Below are 19,023 nucleotides of genomic sequence, written 5' to 3' on the forward strand. Positions count from 1 at the left end.
CACATTCATAATTTGGAGTCGCCAATTAACCTAGCATGTTTTTGGAATGTGGGAGGAAACCGGAGTACCCGGAGAACATGCAAACTCCACACAGAGATGGCCGAGGGTGGGAATTGAACCCTGGTCTCCTAGCTGTGAGGTCTGCACGCTAACCACTAGACCGCCGTGCCGCCCATTCTTGTTATTATTATTATTATGTGTCTTTTTAGTCTCTGGTATAATACGGGAGCCAGGCAACAACATTTTGTTGGCAATTTCACTACTGTGTTTTTGTGCAATGACAATAAAGGAAGTCTGTCGATCGATAGATTGATAGATCTATCGATCTATCGATCTAGTCTGTCCATCCATCTATCTGTCTGTCCATCCGTTTGTCCATCAATCTACGTATCTGTCCGTCCATCAATCTATCTGTCCGTCCATCCATCTATCTGTCTGTCCATCCGTTTGTCCATCCATCTATCTGTCTGTCCATCCATCTAGTCCGTCCATCCTGTCCATCCATCCATCTAGTCCGTCCATCGGTTAATCGATCCGTTTGTCATTGGGTCAGTATTTGTCTGCCCTTTGATTAGTTACTTAGTTAGTTAGTTGATCAGTCTTTTTTTTTTTTTTTTCAGTTAGTCTTTAATTAGTTTGTGAAAGTGTCAGTTCTTCAGTAACTAGATTGTCAATTAGTTATTTAGTTTGTTATTTAGTTATTTGGTCAGTTTGTTAGTGAGTTTGTCAATTAGTTGTTTTGTTCGTTAGTAGGTCAGTTGCTTAGATCGTAGTGTGTCTCTTAGATTGTAACTACAGTACTTGTTACTTTGTCAGTTCATCAGTTACTTTGTCAGTTGGTCAGTTAATTTGTCAGTTAGGTCCTCAGTTCATCGACGAGTCAGTCAGGTTGTCAGTGGGTCAATTGTTCAGGCTGTTAATCAATTTGTTAATTAAAATGTCAGTTTACCACTTAGTTTGTTGTCAGATTGTTTCCAGTCCATTTGTTCTTCTCGGGGTAGAATCATTTTCATCTCCCTTGTCTTTTTGTCCAACCAGGGACGTGGAGGCTGGAACTTTGTCCGACTTGGAGGTCATCTCCCAGCAGGTGGATGATGAGAACCAGTGCTTGGCTCCTCCGGTCCAGCTGGTGAGTTTCGGCTATCGAGATCTTCCACTCGCAGCTTTGGATCTCTCGCTGGCTGGCTCCCAGCTCCTGTCCAATGCGGATGAGGATGAAACCAGGGAAGGGTGAGTGCAAAGAATTTACTCTCTCAAGTGACCCACTAGAAGTGTGATATTTTGAGGCAAGGATCGCTGCAGTACTTGGAAGCGTTTAATATTGTGACACAAATACACTGACAGCGTCAAAACCATTGTATCCTTCCTTGCCTGTAAGGTAATGTTAGATCACCTTTCAAGAAAACCTTCATCAAACTCTTCAAGTCCTTTCTACTGTGCTGACTTCAAATATGTTATTCTTTATAGTTACTCTTGTTCTCTATTATGTTAATTCTGGTCCCCCGTCATGTACTGACACTTTTCTTAAAGATTGAAGTCAAACACATAAAAAAGAATGCTTGAGATTACAAATATTTATTTTTGCTTGCACTTTTTATACACACACACACAGACACACACATATATATATACACAGTGTTTATATAAATACACAGCCTGATGAAACTCCTGCTGAAGGTACTAATTCAGCCAAAAATGAATGATTCATGTATTCAAATACACATTAATTATTGAGTCTTAACTGACAACTATCTACTCGAACCAAAGACTGCAATGAATCATGCGAACTATCAATCAGACTGATGGTGATATATTGTACAGAAAGCAAAATACAGTCAGTCAATCATGGAAGCTACAAGTCCAAAATAGATTTCATGTACAAATCCATCCATCCATTTTCTATACAACTTGTCCTCACTCAGGTGGTATGCTGGAGCCTATTTCGGTGATTTCATGTAAATATTTAATGTAAATACACATTATGCTTTCCAGAGTCTAACTGTCACCATCATAAAAACATGTAAAAATGCTGCAGGCAAATTTATTTAGCATATTTAGCTGTCATAATAGTGTAAAAATACATTAAAACATAAAAACGGCAACAACTTTAAAAGACAAGGCTGCACGGTGGAGTAGTGGATAGCATACAGGTCTCACAGCTAGGAGACCCGAGTTAAATTCCACCCTCGGCCATCTCTGTGTGGCGTTTGCATGTTCTCCCCGTGCATGCGTGGGTTTTCTCCGGGTACTCCGGTTTCCTCCCACATTCCAAAAACATGCTAGGTTAATTGGCGACTCAATTTGTCCATAGGTATGAATGTGAGTGTGAATGGTTGTTTGTCTATATGTGCCCTGTGATTGGCTGGCGACCAGTCCAGGGTGTACCCCGCCTCTCGCCCGAAGACAGCTGGGATAGGCTCCAGCACCCCCGTGACCCTCCTGAGGATAAACGGTAGAAAATGAATGAGCTTTAAAGACAAATGTCATTTTTTTGAACATGCATACAGGTCACATTGGTCACATGTTAGTAGAAGAAGAAACGCTTAATTAAGCCTTCACATCAATTGCTAATACTAGAATCTATTATAAAATACCATAAGAATCACTTATTGTGGAGCAACATAGTAACAATAGTAGTAGTTAGTTTGTTGGGTGAGTACAGACAATGTAATACTTCAAGTAGTCCTAATAAATGAGCAATAAGTAGACTTGACGTTGTTTGCACACAGTGTATTTTGTAAACATCGATTGCTTGTACTGTTTCTTGAAATGGCTTATTTGAGTGCATTGTTTGAGTTCTTTGCTCAATCTGTTCCATAATTTCTGAAATTTCATTTCAATATGTGGAGTCAAACTATGGAATGGATTGAGTAAGACCCTCAAACAATGCACAACGATGAGCCAATTCAAGAAACAATACAAGCAGTTGATGTTTGCTAAATACAAGGATGAAGAGTCTTGAACCAGTCATGATGTGCTATACATATCACTATATTGACACTTACTATGGTACCCATTATGTCATTGTATGGTCAAATCACCTCGTACTTCGGTACGTGACAAAATATAAAAAATAAAAAAACAAAACAAACAAAAAAACCCTTAAACTATATTAGGAAAGCAGGAAGTGAACAAATGTAACAGTTACTGATTGTAAAAATTCCAGATGGAGGGGTAAGATTTAATAAGTTTTGCTTCTTCCTACTCCTTTTGGACATGTGGAACTGTGAACTGATTATGGGATGCATTCAATTGTAATCTGATGCATGTTCAAATGAAATAAAGCCATTTCCATATAATTTGATTCCACATACCGATAACGTCATACTGTATTTCTCCCCTCTTGTTGAGTAGAAACTTGGGGTACGGTTCTGGTTTCTGTTCAAACTCTAAAACTCCTCTAAAACTTGTTTTCAAATTTAGAAATTCTATCGTATTGTTGTTTTACGCGTTGAACTTTTGTAACATTAAGCTGTAGGAACACACACAGACTTGTGTAAAATGCGCTATTATGTTGTGACTCTGCTATTTTTATGTGTGCCATATGGATACGAGGTCACGTCACAGCTCTCCTTTTGATTAGTCACAGATTGCTTTCCAACCTGCTTACGCGCCGGTCTTTCCATTGTGCCCTGCACCTGTGACTCCATCCCAGCTAGCATGCGCTCTCACCAGGATGCTTATAAACACCATAAGCTGTTGCACGGGATCCAATGGACCCATGCTGTACATTACAAGGAAACCAATCCAACTATGCCATTTAAGTCGCTTAGCCCGTTTTGGAGCCAGAAACCGACCATTTCACAGCCGCGTTGTTGGCAAATGCTGACACTCATTCAACCTCAATCGTGTGTTTATTTGCAGCCATATGTATCATAGTGCCATGCTTTGTAATGCTTTGTAATCTGTGATTGTGCTTTCTTCCTTGTCTCAGTTTGTGCTAGTCTATTTTCTTGTCCTGGGGAATGCTAGAGGGAAACGCAAATGTGTGTACAATGTTGAATTATGCATGCAGCATTTCCTATTGTAGCTCAAACAGTAAAACACCTACAAGGCAATGTTTCATACACAAGCACCACTTTAAAGTCGGGCAGGGAGGGGGGGGGTCAGACTTGGGGAATAATCACCAATATTGGAAAACCTTTATGTTAATTTAGTGTGCATTGTTGCGAAAACACACAGCAACATTCATTCATTCATTCATTCATTCATTTTCTACCGCTTTTTCCTCACGAGGGTCACAGGGCGTGCTGGAGCCTATTCCAGCCTATCCCATTTGGGCGAGATGGGATCACAGGGATCACAGGGCACATATAGACAAACAACCATTCACACTCACATTCATACCTATAGACAATTTGGAGTCGCCAATTAACCTAGCATGTTTTTGGAATGTGGGAGGAAACCGGAGTACCTGGAGAAAATCCACGCATGCATAGGGAGAACATGCAAACTCCACACAGAGATGGCCGAGTGTGGAATTGAACCCTGGTCTCCTAGCTGTGAGGTCTGCGCTCTAACCACTAGACCGCCGTGCCGCCCTCACACAGCAACATGACTGGTCATTTCTACAAAAGTGGCCCCAATAGACTAATATATTGTTTATAATCTTTCTGAAGGTTCTGAACTCCTGTTTCTTTGCTTGTTGCTTCAAGGCGTGATTAATTATTTTTTATGATATAGTTGCCACACATGTTCTGGTAGTCCATCACAATAAATCACCTTACAATTTGAATATTCAAATACATATTATACATATAGGGCAGCACGGTGGTCGAGTGGTTAGCATGAAGACCTCACAGCTAGGAGACCAGGGTTCAATTCCACCCTCGGCCATCTCTGTGTGGAGTTTGCATGTTCTCCCCGTGCATGCGTGGGTTTTCTCCGGGTACTCCGGTTTCCGCCCACATTCCAAAAACATGCTAGGTTAATTAATTGGCGACTCCAAATTGTGAGTGTGAATGGTTGTTTGTCTATATGTGCCCTGTGATTGGTTGGCGACCAGTCCAGGGTGTACCCTGCCTCTCGCCCAAAGACAGCTGGGATAGGCTCCAGCACCCCCGCGACCCTCGTGAGGAAACAGCGGTAGAAAATGAATGAACGAATGAATGAATATTATACATATATTTATCTATTTATTAATGTCTGCCTACTCATAATGAATCCACCTCATTAGAATAAATGGCATGCAATCAGCGTGTCTTGGTCACCCCGATGACCTCATGGACACAATTCTAGTTTATTGTGTAGATTCCCGTACCGCTGGGCTTCCTGGGCTTGTCTGCTGATTACACAATCAATATGCCTTTAGAGCAGCCTGCAGCAGAAGGCTGTTAGCCTCCTTTAATGACAATAATCAGCACCCGTGGTTGTGCTCTATTGTCATGTTTTACGGCGGTGTTCATTCTCGCTGGTTAGCGCGGTATACACGATGGGCTTCTCAAGTCTTGTTTGAGGACAAATACTGGTGCTTATCTTCATTTTAGGTAAATGGGTAAGGGGGAAGGTTTGTTCATGGTTTCGTGTGCTTTGGTTTTCCTTGTTATAATTCTTGCATATGGATCAGTGCTCATTATGTATATATTACAAATATGAGAGTTGTAGAAAGTCAATGCAGTGTTTCCCACAGGACTGCAGTCTATTTGTGGCAGTGATGGATGCGTAGGGGTTGGCTTGGCATAATAACGTAATGTAATTAGCATAATTGGCCATAATGCATTTAGTTGTAGTTGAGATGAATAACGTCATGTGAGACGAAAAGTGAGTAAAAACATGGAAAGCACAACAAATATGTTTAGAACTACCAATTAATATTTGTTTTTGTCATTTTTTGACCACAGGAGTACACTTTGCCAAACTTTTGTTTATGTTTATGTCTTTGTTTCATTCATAAACGGATGGTGTCAAGTATGACAGTTTTCCTCCATTGCATTGGCTCATGTCTTAGGAACAGAAATCACTTGACCAAACAGTTTTAGGGTTTAGCACCTTGCAAAAGTTCATATGTCTCCAAAAACGGTTCCCGCATGCTTCAAAGATAATTCCTTTCTCATATCAACAGTCGGTGCCACGATGATGCTTTTTCAATTGTTTTGGCTCATTTCCTGAAACTGATTGTGCTCTTTTTAGATTAAAATAACTTGGATGGTTTAGCACGACAACATGGTTCACCTGCAAAAGCTCATATTTTTTTTCTGTCAAAACAAAATTTCTTTTTCATAACAATTGTGAATGCCCTCAAAATGCATCGTGTAAGCACTGCAAGCCAAAATGTTTGCATATTTTGTCCATTGAAAATAACCCTCATGTCCATTTCTATCAGTCCTTATTGACACTGATTACTGTCATTTTTTTTTCTCTCTAACTAAATACAAAATTGTGTATAAAACTGAAACAAAAATGTATTTTACGGAAACAGTAGTTTCTAAGTTTCGACATTGTGCTCATACTCATGCGGCATAACATACTGTCACATTGAACAAAAAAAAAAAGTAGGAAAATGATCTGTCGCCTACTGTGCTGTAAATAAAACACTTGCTCACTGGTTGCTATACTCACCCACCCGCTCCTGGCCACTGTCCTCACGCTCCTCGGCGTCGTCTCCCTCATCACAGATTCTCATCCACATCACAGCGCAAATTTTAGTTGCACCTCAATATCAAATAATCAATTTATCTAATGTTTCAAGACATTCATTTAAGGTATCCACGGTTTTACAGTAACGTCGGTGGTTGAACTATTGACTATTGTGCATGTGATGATACAGTGAAATGATGCTGACATGACAAGAAGGTTAAACGACAATAATTACACAAATAGGATACATTAATTTTGTATATTGTGAAGTCTTTTAAAATATAATTGAAACTTGCACACTTAAAGCTGCTCTGCAATGCTTGAATTGGTCATAAAGCTCTGTTAAAAAAGCAGTTGTTGGGGTGATACAAAAAAAAAAACAACTTGGCAACTCCATCCCCTTTTTTCTCAAATCAGCATATTCTCATCACCGACCAGTCAAATGTGTTGGACCATAACAGTGTGTGATCACTAGAAGAAGTTATGTAGCATCTAACAGAAAGACTGATAGCTGAACTCACTTGTAGGGAAATGGGGCAGAAGAAATTAGTCTTTTTTTTTTTATGGCCGTGTAGAATGATGAAGTGTGTTTGAGCCGAGCCGAGACACCGGCAGTGGCAAAGCAATCCACTGCCGTAAAAAAGGAAAGGAGATGGAACGTTAGCGGCTCCACTGACCCAGCCTGAAAAAGTGGATTGCCCATTTCCACTCACTCTGTAGTGTGCAAATGTCAGCAAAAGTTCTTTTTTTAGAAAAGTTGGGAAAATACATTAACTTTATTTACTTTTTTTTGTGGCAGTGTGTTGGTTCATGTCGCAGTTTAGCGTCGTAGCTTAGCATATTGTATTCCTGAGACCCAGAAAAACAATAGTTGATTTTTATCATGAAATATTTGCTTCTTTCTTAAATTTTTTATTATAATTTTTATTATAATGTGTTATTATGTCCCACCCTCGGCCATCTCTGTGTGGAGTTTTCTCGTGGACAAACAACCATTCATACTCATTCATACCTATGGACAATTTGGAGTCGCCAATTAATCTAGCATGTTTTTGGAATGTGGGAGGAAACCGGAGTACCCGGAGAAAACCCACTCATACACGGGGAGAACATGCAAACTCCACACAGAGATGCCAGAGGGTGGAATTGAACCCTGGTCTCCTAGCTATGAGGTCTGCGCGCTAACCACTAGACTGCCGTGCCGCCCCTTCAGAGTGTTTTTTTACTTTTTTATTTTTTGAAACACTTTTACCCTTACAGAGGACAAAAATGCAGTACCTCAGTCTCAGGAGGTTAATGTAAGCATACGCTGTCGGACTTTTGGACAAAAAAAAAAAAAAAAGCAAATTGCAGGTGTGCCATTCTAGTCCGACATGATCAATACTTCACTATCATACTCTGCATCTCGTGTAAAACTGCTGCGCATTTTACGGCGGGAAGCGAGCGGAGAGGATTAATCACGAGCGGAGGCTCCTGCGTGGCGCTGCCACGGCGTGATGAAGCACCTCCTGTCAGCCACGTTTGCATATCATAGCCGGTAGCATTGTGAAGGTGGAGCTGACCTTAACCGCTATCTCTCACTCGCTGGATGCCGCCGCCATTGCTGCCAAAGTGAGCACGGCATGGAACACCAGCAAATGTATTTATAAAACCGAGAAACAGCGAAAGCCGGGCCTTTGTGGCGGTTATCTAATCCTCTGTAATCATGCTTCACTTCATATTCCAATTTATCCTGGGCTGTCACACCTCATTAGGAACAATGGCGCGCCTTCATTGATGTCTCTGTATATTTAGATAGGCTCCCTTTACCGTCTTGTATTAACATATTTCAACCATCCTTTGCTCATCATCTTTCCGGTTAGCACATGGTGTCTCGCTGATGGACTGTAAGAGAGCCTCCATGTTTTGGTTGGAAGGTTTCTGTTTACTGCATTCAATCAGCGAGAGGAGTGGGCGCCATTGTGGGAGGTGGTAGTTGGAGCTAGTATCAGGGGCCAGTTGCAGTGTTAGCACTTTTTTGGCGCCTTGGTAAGCCGAGTGTACTTATTAATAGAGTTGGGTCCATCCATCTTCCTGTCCAGTAAAATGCGAAGAGGACCGAGCTGCACTTTCATGGCTTTACTCCCCCATAGTGGTCAAGCTGCTTTTATTTGGTGAGGGTGGGGGGGTGAGGGAGGGAGTGTGCTTATGTGTGATGGAGCTATCAAGGTTCATTCATTCAAGCTTTTTAATGGTTGACTGACAGACCAATGATTGACAAGTTAAGCGATCGTAAAGATGATGATGGTCATCATCCTGCATCCCGCCTCCAGTCTTTGCTTTGCTTTTTTTTTTTTTTTTTGCTACCTCTCATTGAGCTCAACTCCATGACACCACATTTCCACAGATTTCTTGACCTTATGTAATGATGGCGGGCGGCACGGCGGTCTAGTGGTTAGCACGCAGACCTCACAGCTAGCAGACCAGGGTTCAATTCAAAAAATACATTAACTTTATTTACTTTTTTTTTGTGGCAGTGTGTTGGTTCATGTCGCAGTTTAGCATCGTAGCTTAGCATATTGTATTCCTGAAACGCAGAAAAATAATAGTTGATTTTTTATCATGAAATAATTGCTTTTGTCCAAAATTTGTTTATTTGTTATTATGTCCTACCCTCGGCCATCTCTGTGTGGAGTTTGCATGTTCTCCCCGTGCATGCGTGGGTTTTCTCCAGGTACTCCGGTTTCCTCCCACATTCCAAAAAAACAAAAACACATTCATTTTCTACCGCTTATCCTCACGAGGGTCGCGGGGGTTGCTGGAGCCTATCCCAGCTGTCTTCGGGCGAGAGGCGGGGTACACCCTGGACTGGTGGCCAGCCAATCACAGGGCACATATAGACAAACAACCATTCACACTCACATTCATACCTATGGACAATTTGGAGTCGCCAATTAACCTAGCATGTTTTTGGAATGTGGGAGGAAACCGGAGAAACCCCACGCATGCACGGGGAGAACATGCAAACTCCACACAGAGATGGCCGAGGCTGGGATTGAACTCGGGTCTCCTAGCTGTGAGGACTGCGCGCTAACCACTCAACCGCCATGCATGGAAAAAATTAAACAGACCATCGGAAGCAGGAAAGGTGCACAATCTGGAAGATCTAGAAAGCTTTCTTTGCGGGTTATTATGTGTAGCCGCTCTATAGGAGTCCATAACTCAATACAAAGCGCTGAAAATGAGCATAATAGATCCCGATTAAAGGTAAACAAAAAGAGGAATTGTGTGACAAATTCAAGCAAATCTCAATGTCAGCAACAACAATAACAACACTATCGGCATCTTGTTTTTGTCCCCCGAATGCAAGATTTAGGATTCATGTTGCCAGACAGCATCCCGCCTCCCTCCTCTTACTGGCTTTTACTAGAGAACACCTGAGTCGTGGCATGATGTCACCTTCCATCCCATTGGAAAGGTCCGCGCCTGCCAGACACTGAAGTGGTAGCATATGCTGCTGATGCGGCTGTTCTAAATGTGCAAAGAGTCCATATGGTTCTTCTGAATGTGGCGTGAACGAGGGGATGATAGAAGAAAGCTACCTTCACCGCTCACCAGATTTAGGCCGGAGGTCAAAAAATTCCAATTTTGAAAACACGTCCTTTGTTTTTTTTTGTTTTTTTAGGCGGTGAAGGGTAAATATTACATGTCTTTTTTAGCTTGTCCTAAGAGTCTAAAGCACTTTGAAGGAGCACGAGGAGTACTCGTGTCACGTGGAGGTCAAACTAACTCATCATCATTTCTACTTTTAAATGTTTCTGCTTTGTCATAAGAGCAGTAGAAGTTGAAGGCTTGCTTTTTCGGAATTCTCAGAGGGTTCTCACCCGGTCGAGCCAATTTGGCCTGCTTTAATTAGCAGCGTCTGAGTGGCCTCCATGTTATCTCCCAGGCTTCCTAATTCCTCTGCTGCAGGGATGACTGCAGGCCAGAGTGGTAAAATAAATGTTTTTAACGCCTTGCATGGAACAGATTTAGAACGAATGAATTGTGTTGTATCAGCGGAAAACACACACAGCGACAACAATAACAACTTTAATAATAACATTACATACTAATAAGTGTATTTTATATCAGAATCGTGAAGATTCTAATAACACTATTTAATTGTAATGAATTATTCTCAACGGCCAACTGAGGATAAATGCAATCTTTAAGCGACATCTCCATTTCGAGTTTTTTTTTTATTATCTGAGCAGATCATTAGATGCTTGTGGGTCTTCCACTTTCAATGTTTGGTGGCTCACTCGACATGATGCTATCGATTACCCTCGCTGATTTAATCTCCCTCCTCTGTTTCGCCATCGAGGACCACTCCATCTCAGGCGCTGACAGCTGTATCAACACACGCTCACGGGACGTGGTGGATGAGGGAATTAAAATGGGAAGAAGGACATTTGTGAGAGCAAATCATTGACAGTGAGAATTGAACAAACTAAAACAGAACTGTCCACACGTGCAGAGACATTTTTCTTTCAGTCCAATGAAACTGCTGTTTAATTAAATGTAATTTAAGTGTAATTAATTTGTTTTGATTTATTAATTTAATCCTAAAGGGGAAATTTACTGACTGACTAATTGACTAAAATGGCTTAAATACAGCGAGAGTTTAAAAATAACAGTAAAAAGTTGTAGAGGTGACCTTGTCCATTGTGACTGGGGCCAGCTGGTTCTGTCAGACTGTCAGGGAACGACTGGGTCAGAGAAACTGCATTTTGTTCTGTTGCTTTAATAAGACTCATTAATATCCTGCATGTGACAAGAGCAGCTTCTGATGACGCCCCCCCCTCAGGGGTGGCACACTTTTGGCATCAAGCAAAGACCCACAGTACCCATAAACTGGATTCTGTCTTAGCACTTTTTTTTTCCTGTCTACATTGCAGCTTTGTTTTAATCTGTGCACTAGGGTCCGTGAATGTGTCATATTCTGCAGTTAGCCTGTAACAAGATGGATTGTGTGTGTGTGTGCGTGTGTGTGTGTGTAACAGGGTTTATTGGTGTGTTGACTCATTTTCATATCCTCTGATGATAAATTGAATCCTGGATCAAGAAGCAATAGCTTAAAAAAATTTTTTTTTTTAAAAAAGCCAAAGAAAAAGCAAAATGGTTGCTCATCTTTTCATGGTCAAATTCTGATGGTGTAGAACTGTTTCCCCATAGAAGTAACCAGAGAGTACCTCACAAAAAATACTGAAAAATACAAATAACCCTTACATTTATTACTGTATATTTTCTCAAGGGACAATACTATTGAAATGAATCCTAGGCGGTACGGCGGTCAAGTGGTTAGCGCGCAGACCTCACAGCTAGGAGACGAGGGTTCAATTCCACCCTCGGCCATCTCTGTGTGGAGTTTGCATGTTCTCCCCGGGTACTCCGGTTTCCTCCCACATTCCAAAAACATGCTAGGTTAATTGGCCACTCCAAATTGTCCATAGGTATGAATGTGAGTGTGAATGGTTGTTTGTCTATATGTGCCCTGTGATTGGCTGGCGACCGGTCCAGGGTGTACCCTGCCTCTCGCCCGAAGACAGCTGGGATAGGCTCCACCACCCTAGAATCCTAGATGTACTTGAGGGTGGTCAGTTCAGTTCAGTTCAATTTATTTGTCTCCCTTAGGAGAAATTTGGTTTAGAGGCAGGGTACGGCTGCATACAACCAACAGAGACATACAGTACATGACAGACATAGGAAAAAAAAACAGACATAGTAAAACCATATACAACAATCATCAACGAGAGAATAAAAGAAACAGAGCATAAAAACACCAGAACCATACTGGTTCCCATGTGCAAAAGTTGGATCATCTGAGTTGTGCTATTACCAACTGGTAATCTGGTAAGTTAAAGTGCGCAGTATTTAAAATGTTAATTTAAAGTGCTAGTTCACATGTAGACCAGATTTCACATTTGTTTTTTTTGTGAGCTTGACTAAGAGAGGGACAAATGTAAGTGTTTGTAACGGTTGTGTTTACATAGCGGAACCCTGTACCTTCTCCCTGAGTGCATTAATATATAATAATAGCACAAGGTTTGTGTAGAAATCCAATGAAAATACCTCAACACACAGTCCTTAATGTGTAAATAGATGGCTAACTTTAAGTTATTTTCAGTGGACAGAGAATCTATACTGCATATCAAACAGTACACCGACCGAGTTTAATTTCTATACTACTGTAGTGCAGTGTTTTTCAACCTTTTGTTACGTTGGAAAAATTTTGCGGCACACCAATAACCAACGTTATTTGCTTCTATCAGCTTTTTCCTGATTACGGACTCGCCACAGCAGATCCTTTTGATCCGCATACTAATTTAACCAACAATGTTACAAAATGGGGGGCGGCACGGTGTTCTAGCGCGCAGACCTCACAGCTAGGAGACCAGGGTTCAATTCCACCCTCGGCCATCTCTGTGTGGAGTTTGCATGTTCTCCCCGTGCATGCGTGGGTTTTCTCCGGGTACTCCGGTTTCCTCCCACATTCCAAAAACATGCTAGGTTAATTGGCGACTCCAAATTGTCCATAGGTATGAATGTGAGTGTGAATGGTTGTTTGTCTATATGTGTCCTGTGATTGGCTGTACCCTACCTCTCGCCCAAAGACAGCTGGGATAGGCTCCAGCACCCCCGCGACCTTCGTGAGGAGAAAGCAAAATGTCACCACAACCTCTCACATGCATCACTAAGTCTATTAGAGGAACGAGGCTACGTGTTGCCACACGGACGAATATTACATTACTCTGCCAGTCTTTACACCAATGACACGCGACAATGACATAATGTTTGCAGAAATGTATTAATACATGTTGATTAAAAAAGTAATATTGAATAATTCCTCACGGTACACCTGACAATTTCTCACGGAACACTTGTGTTGAAAATCACTGCTGTAGTGTACTCACTTTAGATCAAGTATCTGTTTTTACATCAGTAAAAGCAGTAGTGAAGTACCTGCAGTGGAGTGTTTCACAGTTTCTTGAAGGTGGAGCCAAAAAAAAAGAAAAAAAACCTTGCCCTTGCTTTGGTGCCATTTTAAGTTAAATTTATGCTTATCAAATATTCACTTCATGTTGGGAACTGCTTTAGATAAATGAGGCAGCTGGTGGGAGCCGTAAATAATTTTAAGGAAGGTTGTGAAAGGTTATTACTGCTGGCTGAGAGGTGCAAATCCCTCGAGTGTCATGTTGAACGTGGATGGAAAGGGTCCCCCCTCCACCTCCACCACCGCCGCCGCCATGTTACCCGCGACTGTCAAGGTGATGTCACATCAGCATCATAAGCCCGTGTTTGACAAATACCTGTATATCAATGTCTGGCATTCTTAGAGTCTCACTGAGATTCTGTGGATGTCTGGCGGAGCAGATTCCACACCATCTGGAGCGCACACACTCTCATGTTCCACCCCATCCAAAGCCAAGAAGATGATTGCCATCAAGGCGGCTATGTTGTTATTCGATTAGCTCTGCATTGTTTACCGGCCAGACATTAGCAACAGGATGAAGTGATCAGCTCCCTTATACAGTACAAGAGTACAGTACAACCCATATTGGCTAATGGTATCATTTGTTTCGGACATCCTTTCATTACATATGTCACGTTTCCATAGCCAAGGGATGAAGACGTCAATCGATGAAGAGGCCAAAATGCTGTACCGTAGTCGGTCTCATCCGTGCCAGCTTCATGGCGAGAAGGCAAAGATGGTGGCCGCAGCCAACTTTCCACTCCAGCTGGACAACTGCTGAGAGGCTTTGTTCCTCTCATGGCGCCCACTGTTAGCTCATCAGCACGACTTACACACACACAAAAAAAAAAACAATATCCCCAAGCAGTCTTGTTGGACTATTTAAGACCAATATGCTTGTTTTAGTGCCAGCCAGCAGATGATTTATATATTTTTTTTAAATAAATCTTGGCTCTTAAGATGCTGATTTTTGCTGGATACCCCTCCCCTCCAGACCACCTCTCCCACAGTGGTCCTCTTCATGGCCTCCTGAAAGGGACTTCATCAATATTCCGGCCCTCAGATGCAGTTGCTGGTCACATCAGCAGTTCAACAAAGCTACGCTGTCTTTTGCACTTGTCAATGCCCCTCTTTCATCACACTTCTTCCACTCTCAACATTAGATTTAAACAACTACCGCCCTCTGTTGGCCACATCGGGTAGGTTAGCTCACAATGCAGGTACACTGCTGTTTGTAATGTGATAGTATTGATTGATTGAGCTTCATTGCATTGCAAAATACGACATAAAACAGTATTGAATAAAGGTTTTTCTGTATTTTTCTCAAGCTAGTGCACCTTCCCGAAGTCTTCATCACACTTTGAATACAGCTGAAAATAGGGATCAGGATTTTATGTTGCCAATACCAATCTGAAATCGACTGACACTGATACCGATCACATGGATTAATTATACTGTACTGTACATTTTTCCATTTATTTTTGGTATATAGGGGAAAAGACTGCCAGGGGGCCCAAAATAGGTCATTACTAATAAAATTTGCATTCATTCATTCATTTTCTACCACTTTTCCTCACGAGGGTCGCGGCGGGTGCTGGAGCCTATCCCAGCTGTCTTTGAGCGAGAGGCGGGATACACCCTGGACTGGTCGCCAGCCAATCACAGGGCACATATAGACAAACAACCATTCACACTCACATTCATACCTATGGACAATTTGGAGTCGCCAATTAACCTAGCATGTTTTTGGAATGTGGGAGGAAACCGGAGTACCCGAAGAAAACCCACGCATGCACGGGGAGAACATGCAACCTCCACACAGAGATGGCCAAGATAAAATTTGCAATTCATAAATAAATATTGATACTGTACTTTTTCATTGATATCGACCGATACCTATCGGTGGCCAATCGATCGGAGCACTCCTAATTTTGACTAATAATGGGCTGTTTTCAACCATGAACAGCTACAAAATTGTATTTTTAAGAATCATGCTTCCAACATCAGTTGGTAGTTGTTGCTATTACTGTCAGAGTGCACGCGGCTGATTGCGGAAATTGCCACTTATCACAATGTAGTTGTGACAAAGGGCGCTCTCGTTTTTTTTCCCGCCCACTTTTGTTCTACTGTGTACTATTTTAGTTGAGTTTATTTTGTAGATAAATATCGGAATTCTTTTGTTTTGAATTTTTCTCTTCCAAAGTCATCATAGTATGTGCCATGCTGTTAGTTTAGTTACTAAAAAATAATTTCAATTTTGTCAGTTGACTATGTGTTTTTTAATAGTTTTTTCTAGTCTAGGCATTGGACAAATTGTGAACTTTGAAGCACATTGTGTTACTTACATGCTTATGTAAGCCTATTTGAAATTTGAATCTTCAAGAGACACCGTCTATGAGAAGTAAAGCACTTTTTTTTTCCTTTATACCAGTGTTGATTTTTTTTTATCCTGTTTTTGACCATTTTCATTGAAATATGTCATCACCAGTATGGTCTTTGTGCAGGTCCAACTGGCTGAAACCATGCTGTGGCCGTCGAGTCGCCCTGTGGCAGGTCTGTCTGCTCAGTGCCGGCTTCAACTGCGTCCTGGTAGCCTGTGTCATCCTGGTGGTGCTCTTCCTCTCTCTGGAGTTGCTCATTGACACCAAGCTCCTTCAATGTGAGTCCATATTCATTTATTTACATGACATTATTTTTTCTTCTAATGAAAACAGAAGTATAGTACATTGATAGGTCTGTTATGGTCCTCCTATAAAAGAAAGGTGATGTGGAGGACATGTAATGTACTGTATAGCTTGTAATAAATACCATCACTGTTGCCATGCCGACCCTGGATCACCTACTTTACAGGTATAGCATAATAACTCTCACGCTAGTTTTGAGGCTGACATTTCCGTTCAGAGTTGTGGACAGTACAGTGTTTGTGAGTACGACACTAAAAAGATATCAACACATAACGGTACAAGAGAAGGCTGGATGTGCCCATCACACATGCGCTGGAAGTGCAGCATGAGAAGTGCTTGATGAAAACAAATGCAAAGGCACGCTAACAAAGGCGACATCTCGTCAATGGCAACCGGCGCACATCTTCATTGATTAGTGGCCAGCTTTAATGATACCCGAGTCTGCAGGGAATGCACTGAAAGATTAGCGCTGTAGACACTTTGACACCGGAGTAAATGATGACTCTGTGATGGACACAGTATCCAGGGTCGTACTGGGTGCAATTGTTATTTCTTAAAGTTTCTTTCTGTTTGTGCAGTTGCCAATGCTTTCCAATTTGCCAGCATCATCCACTGGATCAGTCTCATCATCCTGTCGCTTTTCTTTTCTGAGGTAAGGTGTGTTTTATTTACACTTAAAACACTTTCCACTTTCATTTAAAAATTGTTTCTTCATACTAGTATGACTTTATTTTTCTAAAATTATGACCATTAATCAGCTGTGGGCCAGCTACACTTTGGAAACCCTTGTAAAGATTAACACTATTAGCATGTTAGCAGGCTAGTAAATCATATTGTTGTTAGCATGGCTGTATTTTACATTCATTATTTTACATTAAACTACAGGTAAATTATTTATATTACCTTTTAATCTACTTAAAGTCTAATGGCTATCAAAACGCAATAAAATTATTTGTGTTATAGCTGTTTATGAATTTACAATAATGCTAGCAGGCTAGCTAGATAGCTTAGTTTAACCGCTTAACTATATAGTACACAGTGCCAGATTGATATCATTAGCATGTTAGCAGGCTACCGTTACCAACAAGCATTGTATGATTTCAAATTGAGAGTGTAGTTTTAGTAATACCACCTAAGGGCTATACTATAATTGTTATTTTGTTAAAAATGTAAAGAGATTAAAAATTAAATGCTAAGTGAAGAGGGAAGCGTTTAACCCGCCGATCCAACTTCAGTTCAAAACAATTAGGCCTCAATGCCCTAAACCAACGGTAATTACCATCTAGATAGCAGGAGCCATAATTAAAGCAGTTTAATGAGCATTTGCAACGGAGCGGCAATGACGTCATGCAAGAAAATGTCATCTGGGGTCTTTTTTTTTTTTAAAGGGTGTGTAATGAGTTTAGTATTGTCTACAAATCACAACACATCGCTCAGGTTGGCACTCTTAAGGGTTTTACCTCATTGACTGCAAACCTGTTTGTCCAAAAGGTGCTACGCTTTGATGGATTTGCAGGACCACTTGTGCGTGACCCCTCATGCTAATTATAGGGGGCTGGGTGGGGAGGATGATATCGCTCGGAGGTGCATCCTGTAGCTGACCACGTTTTGTGAAGGGCAATGTGGACTTGAATTTGTTTGATCAGATAAAAAGGTCTCTTTCGGATGTTATTATTTTTATTTTATTGTCAACTACAAGAATAGCATTGTGATAAACGGATGTAACAGAATACCAGAACACATGCTACCTTGTTTTTTCTCTGCAATTAACCAAATTTGTGTGTGTTTGCACTAGACTGTCTTCAGAATTGTAGTACTCGGCATCTGGGACTACATAGAGAACAAAGTTGAGGTTAGTATGATCCCCTTCTACTCTTAGGACTACATAAACATTAGACTCTCTTCCTTCATCAGAAAAAAAAGTTTGTTTCTAGCCTTTTTGGGTCTTTATAAACCAGCAGTAGAACATAACTGATTTTGAAATTCAAGCAGAACGGTGACTGACTTCATATCCAAGCTGTTGCTGCTGATTGGAGTCTTTGGCAGTCAACATAACTCATTCACTGCCAAGGATGAAGAAGTGCTTTACGTGCACTATAAACCTTGCAATCCAACCGACCACGGTGTTCCCAGCATCACTCGCTTGTGAAGTGTGGCTGTTTTTTCCATCACAGTTGAACAGCATGTTAATGTCCAAGAAGAAACTGTAGTAATTCTAAATTTGAGCAAAGTTACTTAAGATTTATCAGATTAAAACACAATCGCTGCATATGACTTTTATCAAAACATGTGTTAGAAGAGTTTCTGGACATTGACCATCATGGGAACTGTAGTGCATTTAGTGTAAACCACAAATCAGTAGCTATAAGTGCTGTCGTTATTTTAACTTTTCTAATTTTCAGTTACATAAGTCCAGTCCCATATATTGTTATTGTAGTTTTCTTAAAACTAATCTTATAAAATCACCTCGCCTCAAGTGTATTTTGATACCCCTACTAAAACCACTGTAGGAAAAAAAGTGTTGGGACTATTTCCCCTTAAATATTGCTGTTTATCTGAACAAGACATTTGTACTAGACACACACACACACACCCACACCCACAATCACACACAGTAGGGAGACATGGCATGGCACTGAGGATCAAGGAAACACCACATTTGGGGCCGTCCACACTAGGAGGAGCCACAGGCCGTGCCATCGGGGGACCAGCACCCGGGGCCCCCCGACTCCGACAGACGGGTGGACCCCCACATCAAAGGGAGGAACC

The 19,023-nt window shown here is 41.3% G+C and overlaps 1 protein-coding gene across 3 annotated transcripts in view; it reads left to right on the forward strand.

Moving 5' to 3' along the window:
• The window catches only part of LOC131139489 (transmembrane protein 266-like), a 39,346-nt gene that overhangs the window by 11,011 nt on the left and 9,312 nt on the right, over nucleotides 1–19,023 (forward strand). Inside the window, exons 1-5 of one of the 3 annotated variants that reach the window (XM_058089157.2) lie at nucleotides 906–939; nucleotides 1,039–1,230; nucleotides 16,075–16,229; nucleotides 16,833–16,906; nucleotides 18,050–18,106. In XM_058089157.2, coding sequence (XP_057945140.2) covers nucleotides 938–939; nucleotides 1,039–1,230; nucleotides 16,075–16,229; nucleotides 16,833–16,906; nucleotides 18,050–18,106 — 480 coding nt within the window. In that variant the 5' untranslated portion in view covers nucleotides 906–937. Of the gene's footprint in view, nucleotides 1–420; nucleotides 1,231–16,074; nucleotides 16,230–16,832; nucleotides 16,907–18,049; nucleotides 18,107–19,023 lie in introns of those variants that run through there. The other 2 variants (XM_058089156.2, XM_078795778.1) reach the window with 2 other exon arrangements.

The sequence above is a fragment of the Doryrhamphus excisus genome, linkage group LG13 (genome assembly GCF_037039965.1).
Source record: "Doryrhamphus excisus strain RoL-2023G ecotype Guam linkage group LG13, RoL_Dexc_Guam_v1.1, whole genome shotgun sequence".
Taxonomy (NCBI): domain Eukaryota; kingdom Metazoa; phylum Chordata; class Actinopteri; order Syngnathiformes; family Syngnathidae; genus Doryrhamphus; species Doryrhamphus excisus.